General features: G+C 41.8%; 1 protein-coding gene across 1 annotated transcript in view; it reads left to right on the top strand.

Annotated features, from left to right (window-relative positions):
- LOC135528928 (calpain-1 catalytic subunit-like) overlaps nt 1-12703 on the top strand; it is a 43387-nt gene that overhangs the window by 25546 nt on the left and 5138 nt on the right. The window contains exons 23-30 of the mRNA XM_064957927.1: nt 227-296; nt 6309-6427; nt 6784-6917; nt 7319-7487; nt 8038-8121; nt 8633-8718; nt 11290-11364; nt 11580-11740. Coding sequence (XP_064813999.1) covers nt 227-296; nt 6309-6427; nt 6784-6917; nt 7319-7487; nt 8038-8121; nt 8633-8718; nt 11290-11364; nt 11580-11740 — 898 coding nt within the window. The remainder of the gene's footprint in view (nt 1-226; nt 297-6308; nt 6428-6783; nt 6918-7318; nt 7488-8037; nt 8122-8632; nt 8719-11289; nt 11365-11579; nt 11741-12703) is intronic.

The following is a 12703-nucleotide window of genomic DNA, read 5'->3' on the forward strand; positions in this document are numbered from 1 at the left end:
CAAATAACATTTGATATATTGAGAGAGTAACAATCTACTTTTGACAGACATTTTGAAAGCTTGAAAAGTTTGACCAAAGATACTTTCAGTGTCAGTCCAAAATGGCCATGGGTTAAAGTTGCAAAATCCTAAGTAGGGGTACTGTAATTACATGATATTTGTCTCGATGTGTACATATTTGCGTGTCTTTAAAATACTGTTTCTGATTTAACTTCATTTTCAATAGGAGTTTTCAGATAACCCTGAGTTCATTTTGGGCGGTGCCACAAGGACTGATATCTGTCAAGGAGCACTGGGTGAGTATCAAAGTGCTTAGGTGTCAATGTGCTGTAATAGTTTGACACTAAAAGGGGGCTTAATGGAAGGCCTTAAATAATATGTATTTCTGTTTTCTGCAGTGTGGTACTCCAGGAACTACAGTACTACTATTGTAATAGCTCAGACACACCGGTAGGATTGTCAAACTTTTGCTTGCCGACAGTACTTAGCACCTCTGAACAGAGTGTTGGCAGTCGATCTCTTTTGTATTCACACAGCAAAGACCTTGAAGTCATCAGCTATTCAGCCTTGTTAAAATACTCCAGACCAGAAGATGGCTGTAGCCTTGTTTGGCAATGCATATTCATGTGAGTCGCTTCATGGTCTAGTCAATGTTACTTAGCTAACTAGCCAACTGCACTAATGTTGCAATTGTTGTAGAAAGCCATTGTTGATACCAGCCAGCTGGCCACAGCTAGTTTGGCTACAGCTAAATAATAGCTAGCAAGATGACAAAGAAACTATTTAATTTACTCTCACATGGACAGTCCATAGATACATTTTTAGCTAGCTGGCTAACATTAGCTAAATTGTTATCATGATTCTCTAGATAGCTAGCTAGCTGTTGTGCTAGCTAGGTAACGTAAAGATGCTGTATTGACTCTGGACAGCCAGCTACAGGCTGCTGCTTCATGGAAATGAGCATTGTGATTTCATTATAATGTTACTAGCTACAGTGGCCAGATAGCTAGCTTGGTAAAGCATTTAGTGTTGTGTGCATTGTGCTGCACTTATTACCACCCCATTCATTTTATATGAAGTGACTACCTTGCTCAGTTAGCAAGCTAACGTTAGCTATCTAGCAAACTAATAAGCTAGTGCACATTAGCAAAAAGTACTTATTCGAGCACAAAACTCCTTAGCTAGACGTAAAAAAATATATAAAGACTTGCTCTAGAAGAAAATATGTATTATACAGCTTTATTGTTTTATTTATTGTTTTATTGAGGGGCAGCAGGGTAGCCTAGTGGTTAGAGCGTTGGACTAGTAACCGAAAGGTTGCAAGTTCAAATACCCGAGCTGACAGGGTACAAATCTGTCGTTCTGCCCCGGAACAGGCAGTCAACCCACTGTTCCTAGGCCGTCATTGAAAATAAGAATTTGTTCTTAACTGACTTGCCTAGTAAAATAAAGATAAAATTAAATTAAATTTAGAACACTCTGACAAAAAGGGTGGATTAGACCAGAAAAAGTGCCCAATTCTTTTCCCCCCCCCCTTGTCACTCCTGTCGGCTCCCCCATGTGGAGGTTCGTGCTCTCTGATTGTCTCAAAGTCAAGTTGTCGGCTACTGATTCTACAAGTAGAAACTGTAGTTTTGGCGGTACCAGGTCGATACTCAGCAGGTATGTATTTTGTACTAGCAAGCAAAGGAATGGCCTCCTTCTGTGATAAGTATCTATTGGGAGTCTATCTACACTCAGATTTTCTGTGTGTTTCTTGCTTAAGCGGTTTCTGGGAGAAAAAGTCCCTGTTATAAAAAAAACCTTGTTGCTTAACAGCAGTGTCCCTCCCCCTCCCTCTAATGTGTTGCATGTTTTCAATGTGAATGTTATTTTCATTGACAGAGCACTTAAGTGAAACCAGAGGACTAGAAAAACTAACAAAATTACTGCCTGCATGGAACAGTGAATAGCTCTTCCCTCATTCTGAGACATACAGTAGTTCATTTTGCTCCATAGAACAGAAAAACAACTCATCAATTCTTGCCAGACCTAACTTGCCTAGATGTGCAGTGGGATAGATTACAATTATGGTTTTTCACATTCTTTGGGAGTGGTGGGAGTTCTGTGAATTGAGTAGTATACAGCATTGTATGAGATCTTCAGTTTCTTGGCAATTTCTCACATGGAATAGCTTTAATTTCTCAGAACAAGAATATACTGACGAGTTTCAGAAGAAAGTTCTTTGTTTCTGGCCATTTTGAGCCTGTAATCGAACCCACAAATGCTGATGCTCCAGATACTCAACTAGTTTAAGAACAACAGTTTATTGCTTCTTTAATCAGGGCAACAGTTTTCAGCTGTGCTAACATAATTGCAAAAGGGTTTTCTAATGATCAATAAGCCTTTTAAAATGATAAACTTGGATTAGCGAACACCACATGCCATTGGAACACAGGAGTGATGGTTGCTGATAATGGGCCTTTGTACTCCTATGTAGATAGTCCATTAAAAATAAGACATTTCCAGCTACAATAGTCATTTACAACAATAACAATGTCTGCACTGTATTTCTGATCAGTTTGGTGTTATTTTAATGGACAAAAAATGAGCTTTTCTTTCAAAACCAAAAACATTTCTAAGTGACCCCAACCTTTTGAACGGTAGTGTACATATATACATACAGTACTAGTCAAACATTTGGACACACCTACTCATTCAAGGGTTTTTCAGATTTTTTTAACTAATTTATACATTGTAGAATAATAGTGAAGATATCAAAACTATGAAATAACATAGTAACCAAAAAAGTGCAAAACAAATCAAAATATATTTAATATATGAGATTCTTCAAAGTAGCCACCCTTTGCCTTGATGACAGCTTTACGCACTCTTGCGTTTCAGCCAATCAGCTGTGTTGTGACAAGGTAGGGTTGGTATACAGAAGATAGCCCTATTTGGTAAAAGTCCTTATTATGGCAAGATCAGCTCAAATAAGTGAAGAGAAATGACAGTCCATCATTACTTTAAGACATGAAGGTCAGTCAATCTGGAAAATTTCAAGAACTTTGAAAGTGTCTTCAAGTGCTGTCGCAAAAACCATCAAGCGCTACGATGAAACTGGCTCTCATGAGGACCGCCACAGGAATGGAAGACCCAGAGTTACATCTGCTGCAAAGGATAAGTTCATTAGAGGTACCAGCCTCACAAATTGCAGCCCAAATAAATGCTTCACAGAGTTCAAGTAACAGACACATCTCAACATCAACTGTTCAGAGGAGACTGCGTGAATCAGGCCTTCATTGTTGAATTGCTGCAAAGAAACAACCACTAAAGAACACCAATAAGATAAGACTAATAAGACTAACCAATAAGAAGAGACTTGCTTGGGCCAAGAAACACAAGCTATGGATATTTGACCCATGTAAATCTGTCCTTTGGTCCTAATTTGAGATTTTTAGTTCCAACCGCCGTGTCTTTGAGAGACACAGAGTAAGTGGACGGATGATCTCCGCATGTGTGGTCCCCACCGTGAAGCATGGAGGTGGAGGTGTGATGGTGTGGGGGTGCTTTACAGGTGACACTGTCTGATTTTATTTGGAATTCAAGGCACACTTAACCAGAATGGCTACCACAGCATTCTGCAGCGATACGCCATCCCATCTGGTTTGGGCTTAGTGGGACTATCATTTGTTTTTCAACAGGACAATGACCCAACACACCTCCAGGCTATGTAAGGGCTATTTTTTTACCAAGAATGAGAGTGATGGAGTGTTTCATCAGATGACCTGGCCTCCACAATCACCCGACATCAACCCAATTGAGATGGTTGGGATTATTTGGACCGCAGAGTGAAGGAAAAGCAGCCAACAAGTGCTCAGCATATGTGGGAACTCCTTCAAGACTGCTGGAAAAGCATTCCAGGTGACTACCTCATGAAGCTGGTTGAGAGAATGCCAAGAGTGTGCAAAGCTGTCATCAAGGCAAAAGATGGCTACTTTGAATAATCTAAAATATATTTTGATTTGTTTAACACTTTTTTTGGTTCCATTATTCCACATGTGTTATTTCATAGTTTTGATGTCTTCACTTTTATTCTGTAGAAAAGAATAAAAAATAAAAACCCTTGAATGAGTAGTTGTGTCCAAACTTTTGACTGGTACTGTATATCTCTTTTGTAATAGCTCTGTGTGTAAAATAAGAATGACCCTGACTAGGCAGCTGACTGTTTGGGTGTGGCAGAACCCATTTGTGAGTCAGGGAGACACTGGTAATGATTCACAGAAAGGCTAATAGCAGACACGCCTACAGAGAAAGCGTGCTAATGGATCTTGGCTGATGTCCCATGCAGCAATCTCTGGCGTATGTTTGCAAAACAGGGTGGAGGGAGGCGGATAACGGACCTAGCCACTGGAATGGAATTCAAGATAAAAGATTGTTCAATCAGCGAGCTATCAGTCGTGATTAATGCCATGATCAGCTTCCCTTTTAACTAGTGAGAAAATGTTGTTGTGAGTAGATCACAGGATATGGCCCAAAAAAAGCCCAAAACTGTTCTGTTCTTGGGATCTCATAAGTCTTGGTTAAATTTTTCTCACATCCCTAGTCTAGTTGGAACTGAAAAGGCGGTCGGATGTGTAATTGTTATACACACAACGTTCTGAAGACCCAGCCCACAAACAACTTCTCTCTTTCTGTCTTTGGCAGGAGTTGACTCTCCTGTTATGTCACGGCCTGTGGGCTCCCCCTCTGTTTGTTTTGGGGAATTATCTTGACTGAGTTATGTAGCCTTTCAAGTATTCTATAAGGCTCGTCAAACTTCAGGTTGAAGCTAACCAGTGCTTGAAATGTAATAGAAGATGTGACTGATTGACAATCTGATACTACTCCTCACTATAGTATGTCCATACTTGAACTTTTTCACCAGAAAGCAGTGCTAAGCTTATTAAACATATCTACTTCTGAGTATACACTTATATGGATAAGGCTGCTGTCATATGCACCCACATTACAACGCCGACACACTAGAATTTTATGTTCGAGAATTTCGTATGAAGCCAATGCTTTTTGAAGTGGTAATTGTGACGACAACGGACAATGATATTGGTCATACACAATTTCATCTGTTAATGCGTTTGAGTGTGGCCTTAGCCTTAGGATTTCAACCCCTCAGTCGATAACAGCAGTTACACTTAAAAGAAAGGGAGATTTTTAGCAAGACCTTGAGGCCAGAGCAATCCCCAGTTGTGACATTAGGGACATTTTAAAATTGCATTAGCAATCCCCATAGCTCTCTCTATAGGGAAGTAGCTAATTCTTACTCCCCACACTAATTCAGTTACAGTACATGGCCCCTTAAAGGCTGAATACATTTACATTTGAGTAATTTTGCAGACGCTCTTATGCAGATCAACTTACAGCAGTGAGTACATACAATTTCGTACTGGTCCCCCGTGAGAATCAAACCCACATCCCTGGTGTTTCAAGCGCCATGCTCTACCAACTGATCTACACGGGACCATAATAGCTGAGGTTGCCTCATGGTTTTAATGTGACGATGGTGGGAATAAGCCTTTGACATGTTCAGCTGTTCTTGCTGCATGCCATTGATAGTAGTCTACTGATGGTATATGATTTCAGTGAAAGCAAATTGGAAGCGATTTTCAAAGAGGAGTTGAGGTTTTGGAAAACCAGAACAAATGTTTGAAGGCTTGGCTCAGACTGGCCAAAATGCATTAGGTTGGCTATTCACTCACTACTAAATGCTGAACAAGGGTGATTTGAGCTGAGTGCTTTAAATGAGTTAAGTGTTTTGTTTTTACTACTTACAGCAGCCTTCATTTAAAGTGGTGAGATAGAAACCGCACCAGCCAGTGTAAATGTTGTGTTTTTAAGATACATGGGTAATATTTTAGAAAGATGCACACATTAGTAATTTAGGCTATGGTGCCTTTTTAGATTTTGAATGTTAAGGTTTCTGTATCGTTATTTGGTGTTATTTTAAGAAAACATTTGAGGCTCAGCTAAAGCTAGCTTATATTTATTCACCCTCTCTCACACTTTCACCCCAGGTTGAAATGATTACGTTTGAAAATGCTTTAACTATCTCCCTCTTCTCCCATCTGGGCCAGGTGCTTCTATTCTGAGCCTGGTTTCTCTCTAGGTTTCCTCCTCATTGTAGGAAGGTTTTCCAGGCCACTGTGCATCTGCTTGCTCTTGGAGTTTAGGCCAGGTTACTGTGAACCACTTGGTGACAACCGCTCAGTGTTTAAAAGTGCTTTATAAATACATTTGATTAATTTATTTTTTACTATTTTACCTCTGGATAGGTGACTGCTGGCTCCTGGCAGCCATTGCTTCCCTCACCCTTAATGAGAAGCTGCTACACAGGGTGGTCCCTCATGGTCAATCCTTCCAAGACAACTACGCTGGCATCTTCCACTTCCAGGTTCATTCAATCAAATACAATAGAGGAAATGGAATAGAAAAACCTTTTAATGACAGATAATATAATGATACAGCATTGTAGCCTAAATATGTAAGAAAGGATGACCTGCCATATTCAGAAGTTTGATTGGAGGGATTTTAAATCAACCTTTGTAGGAGGCTCAATTCCTGAATTATCAGGTCACAGTGCTTTTCCACAAAAAAATTCCCAGAGAGACAACAGTTCTCGCATATATTATTAGGTGATTATGGGGAACACTTAGAAACATATGCTGGAGACGGTATTTGGCTTCATAGGGGAGCATAAAACAATTATAACCTTCGTGTCTGACTCCAAACTGTTTTGTTTGCTCACAGTTCTGGCAGTTTGGAGAGTGGGTGGATGTTGTCATTGATGATCGACTGCCTGTCAAAGATGGCGAGCTCATGTTTGTTCACTCTGCTGAGGGTAACGAGTTCTGGAGTGCCCTGATTGAGAAGGCTTATGCCAAGTATGATTTTCCTAATATTAGCTATTGTCCGTGTCAAAAGCTTTAAATGTTTTTAATGGTACCGTAAAACAGGCTTTAATTCAGGTATACAGTGCATCCATCTTAGAATATAATTGTATTTTTTTCTAAGTTTAATTTGCTACACCAAGTAAACAGTGGGTAACAATTGAATGTTCATAAAGCATACATGTCACAAGTCCAGTTAGCTCTGACTAATGTGTAATTGCATCATACATTTCTTAAGCTTTCATAGATCTATGTACCTATAATGTTATGTTTATTATGTTTGTTTTATGAACATTTCATTTACGAATATTGTAGATGGCGAATACTTTTACATTGTTGCATGAAGGGATATAATTCTTTTCTAGGATTGACACACTGTGACATTTTTGTGTTAGACTGAGTGGCTCCTATGAGGCCTTGTCTGGTGGCAGCACCACAGAGGGCTTTGAGGACTTCACCGGTGGCGTGGCAGAGTTTTACGAGCTACGTAAGGCACCTAAGGATCTGTACCGGATCATCGGTAAAGCCCTGGAGAGAGGCTCCCTTCTGGGCTGCTCCATTGACGTAAGTGGCGTCCCTGTTACATGGCACACACGACAACCTGCAGTACATATATGCAGTCTGCTCAGATGGGGGTTGTTTCTGGATGGGACCTATGTCACTGGTTCTAATCTAGGTTGACATTTTCCCCCATTCAGCTTTTAAATTCCCCAAAACAACAGAATCACTCACAACATGAATCTTGGCTTATTTGAAAACAACCTATCTTTCCACATAATTGAATTGTGAGCTGCAGTATGCTCATCGTTTGGTTTAGACATTGCCTCATTGGACAGAAATGGGCACATCTTCCCACGCCCATGGACATAAGGTATATTGTTAGCCTGAAGCTACTTAAGAAATTATTTATATTGTAATATGTGTATATGAACCACACAGGCAACACTCAAAGACAACATTTTAGGTAAACAATAACTAAACATCCATGCAGCCTCTTTAAAGTGGAGAGAAAAAGAGTCTGTTGTCACAATTGTAGTTTTGGCCAAAGATGTCATGCCCGAAGTGTGTGTGGTAACAATTGGAAATGTATGATGACATCTGTTTGCATTACCAGATCACCAGTGCCTTCGACATGGAGGCAGTGACCTTTAAGAAGCTGGTTAAAGGCCATGCCTACTCTGTCACAGGTCTGAAGCAGGTGAGTGAGTGAAAATAAGGCTTTGTGGAAAAGTGAGGGATTTGCCTCTTCCTGCGGGCCATTTCAAGCCTTAGGCGATTGTGCCTGATTCATACTAAAGGGCAGACCCGAACCATACTGTAATAGCTCAGATTTTTCATTTTCACATTGTCCTTTCCAGCATGGTTCCATGGTGGATTCGTAAGCAGGCCAGCTAAGTACTTAGCATTGCGTGGCTCAGCTTGACCCTAGTGTGAATCTGGAATTGGAGGAAAAGGAGTGGTGAAAACAGGAATATAAACGTCAACAAATCACATAAAGCAAAATAAGAAGCACGTATTCTCCTCATCTTTCAGTAAACAGGCAATATTTTACAGAAATGACTTATTTCCAAATTAATAGTTATACGGGCATCTGTGACTATCAAACAACATCATGATTGAGAAATTCTCCTCTCAAATTGGAATGTGGCAAGTGGTTAAAATGTCTAAGTAAAATCTGACCCAAAATGTGTGTCTGTCTATCATCATAGGTGGATTTCCGGGGTCGCGTGGAGAGGCTGATCCGTATCCGTAACCCCTGGGGTCAGGTGGAGTGGACCGGGGCTTGGAGTGATAAGTGAGTTCACATCACAACCATCATGCTTTTCTTGACAGCGTAGGGCTCCGTGGCTCAGTCGAGTATAATAGTCAATGTGCCTCAGCAGTTTTTCTCTTATGTCAGTCACTGACAGTCACTCAATTAGCCCATGTCAGCTAATATTTTCTAAGATTGCTAGGTAAATTAGCCAAGCCAGCTATATCTAAACCTTCATGGCTGAATTACCTACCGGGCATGAAGGGCATGTGCCCAGGGGCCCTGATCTTCAGGTGGCCCCTGACCTCCAGGGGTCCCCCATTGATTTTGTTCACCCAGATATCGTATGAACATGGCATAAGTCAAGGCAAAATGTGCTTTAAAACTGCAACCAAATCTCGCTTAGGGCCCCCAAAAGGCTGCGTGTGTGTCTGTGTACATCTGTCTGTGTGCACAAATTCAATTTTCACGTTTTATTAGACGTATGTACAGGATATACATTGTATACACCATCCAACGAAATGCTTATTTGCATGTTCCTTCTCGACAATGCAACAACAATAAGATATAAGAAAAGTTAAGGATACGAACATAAAGAAAATTACTATTAGAATAATCATTTTAGCATAAGTATAGAAGAGGAAACCACAATTTATAATCTAATATTTACACTTGTTTTGGGGAAGGGGGGATTGGGGGGCAAGTATTTAGCAATAATAATAAGAGTCTGTTTGTTAGCTGTGTGTGTGTGTGTGTGTGTGTGTGTGTGTGGCATGAATGTATCTGTGTGGTTGGGTGTGTCCGTGAGTGGGTGCATGTGTGCTAAGGTGTGGAGAATCAGAGGCTGCTGGTCAGTCCAGTTCAAGTGTTCAGCAGTCTGGTGGCTTGTAGATAGGAACTGTCTTTGAGTCTGTTGGTATCAAATTGTATTTGTCACATACACATGGTTAGCAGATGTTAATGCGAGTGTAGCGAAATGCTTGTGCTTCTAGTTCCGACAGTCTATTGCTCCGATACGTCATGCTCTTTACCACCCGCTGTAGGGCCTTGCAGTCGTGGACGGAGCAATTCCTGTACCAGGCCGCGATTCAACCGGTCAGGACGCTCTCGATAATGAAGCTGTAGTATTTAGAGAGGACCCAGGGTGGCATGCTAAATTTCTTTAGTCACCTTAGGAAGTAGAGATGCTGTTGCGCTCTATTGACAAGAGTGGTGGTGGTGTTGGTTATTGTCATGTCCTTGGTGATGTCGACCCCGAAGAACTTAAAACTGCAGACTCTTTCTACTGCAGTCCCGTAGATGTGGATAACGGCATGTTCCTTCCCTTGCTTCCTGAAGTCAACAATCAACTACTTTGTTTTGCGGACGTTGAGGGAGACCACAATGCCAGTTCACTTACCTCCTTGCTATAGGCTGACTTGTTGGTGTCATGCAAAGCCACACAGTCGTGGGTGAACAGGGAGCACAGAAGAGGGCTGGGGACACACCCCTGGTGGCCCTATGTTAAGAGTCAGTGTAGGGGAGGTGTTGTTACCAATCCTCACAGCCTGTGGTCTGCCTGTCAGGAAGCCCAGGATCCAGTTGCAGAGCCTGGTGTCGAGCTTGGAGGGACCAATAGTGCTGAACTGTAGTCAATGAACAGCATTCTCACACAAGTGTTCCTCTTGTCCAGATGTGTTAGGGCCTTGTGAATAATTATGTAAATGGTGTCTTCTGTGGATCTGTTGGAGAGGTTGGCAAATTGGAGTGGGTCCAGTGTGCCTGGCATGCTAGCCTTGATGTGGGCCATGACCAGCCCCTTGAAGCACTTCATGATGACCGGGGTGAGTCTGACAGTCATTTGGGCATGTCACCTTGTTTTTCTTGGGCATTGGTACGTAATGTTCTCCTTGAAGCATGTGGGGTCTACAGCCTGGGACAGTTTGAAGATGTCAGAGAAGATGCCCCCCAGCTGGTAAGCACTAGGTTTTTCCAAAAATGGAAAAACGAAGCAGAACAAACTCTTTGGTCCTTTAAAAACCTTCTATATGTAAACTATTGTCTGCTATAGCTTGGAAAATAAATCAATGTGACTCTTGGATGACAACGTGATGATGATGATTGTTACCAACATTAGGGCTGTTTTCCTAAAGAAGGTGAATCCGCTTTGTGCTTTGTTTCCTTGCCACGATACTAACGAGTATCGTGTTACTGGTATCATCCCAGCCCTTGTCAGCACACACTCATCTGGGCTGGTAGGTTTGTGAGTATTCACTCATGAGTTGTCCTCACGTCAGCCTCGGAGAGCAAAAGCACCTGGTCATCCGGAGCAGCGAGAGTTTTCCTGAATGGCTCGGCATTGGCTGCCTCGAAGCGAGCATAGAATGTGTTAAGCTCGTATGGGAGGTGGGCTTCGGTGGGCACCACACACACAGCTGGATTTGCCTGTGATAGTCTGTAGTCCTTACCACATGCGTCGTGAGTCTGAGTTGTTGAACATCAATTCAAGTTTGAGTCTTTGACTTTTTGCGTCCCTAATGGATTTGCGGAGCTCGTACCTGCTTGCCTTGTATTTCAACAATACTCATCACTGTCTCTCTTTTTTTCTCTCTCTCTCTCGGATATTGCTATTAGTTCGTCTGAGTGGAATGCGATTGATCCAACAGAGAGGGAGGACATGAATTGTCACATGGAGGACGGGGAGTTCTGGTGAGTTCACATTCTGAGATATTACCTTGTGTGTTTTCCACCCACAACTCTGTTTTCTATGGTGTCCTGTTTGTTGAGGCTGGACCCTGTTATACCATACCGGCACCCGATAATAATCTAACCCAACCCACACCGTAACCAAATCAGATGGAAATATTCCAATTTTATCAAACAGATTCCATCTGTCTCCCTTTCCCTGCTCTCTGAATATCCAGGATGCCCTTCCAGGAGTTCCTGCGCCAGTTTTCCCGGCTGGAGATCTGTAACCTGACAGCAGATGCTCTGAGTGATGACAGCCAGAGTTTCTGGAACACCATCAAGTTTGACGGAGGCTGGAGGAAGGGCAGCACGGCTGGAGGCTGCCGGAACCACCCAAGTGAGAGAGCACCATGACCACCACACTACACCCACTACCTTGTAGGCCCTTGTGTAGTCCTGAGAGGATTGGATAGTTGTAAGCAATATGGTAACAATTCCACCTAGGTGGTAGGGGCTAGGAGTTGATTTCGGATTCAGGGATACACTTCAACTTCATCAGTCACTGACTGCATGTCTTTTGTTTATCACATGAGTTGCATACATTGTTCATGGATTGCATATGTTTCTAAATACAAATATCCTAGTGAGAACATACCATAACATATTTTAAAAGGAATATACTGATATTTTGGTGTAATTACTTTCAAGTACCTAGTTATGACATTAGGGGGTGCTGTAGGATCATACAGAATCAGATAAAGGAGAGAAGTGAACAAGTACTGCAGTCGGAGAGACGTGATCTCTCTTGCCTGTTTGTTTGTTTTCTTCACGTGGCAAAGTCACTATACAGACCATATCAACAGTGAAGGTTGGCTAATCTTAAAACCTTTTGCAGGCAATGTCCATGGCTCGGACCTGCATTGCAATTTAACCTATGGAAATGCGAATGCAATGTGTAGGCTAGTTTTCCCATGTTGAAGGCAATTACCTTTTGTGAATAACTGGGTACATGTTTTTTTTTTAACTAGGCCTATTATAGGGTTACTGTAGGCCTGACGTTTAATAAAGAGTCTTCAATGGATAGGACGCACAGCCATGCCTTCCTAATGAATTGGAGTTCATGACAACGGAACATCCAACACCGTAAATGCACAACCACATTAAAAGCTTCAGGGCAATTTTTCATTGGCCAGTAAGTGGTCAAGCCCTCGTTACACCTACAACAAATTAATGAAAAGCGTGCCTCTACACGACCACCAGCTGTTGTGCCCATAATTCCCGCTGTCAAAACAACAAAATTATTTCTGACACACCCACAGCACTGCGCGAGTGTGCTAAGATTTGCATTTGGTTTGTTAAA

The sequence above is a fragment of the Oncorhynchus masou genome, chromosome 5, assembly GCF_036934945.1.
Source record: "Oncorhynchus masou masou isolate Uvic2021 chromosome 5, UVic_Omas_1.1, whole genome shotgun sequence".
Taxonomy (NCBI): domain Eukaryota; kingdom Metazoa; phylum Chordata; class Actinopteri; order Salmoniformes; family Salmonidae; genus Oncorhynchus; species Oncorhynchus masou.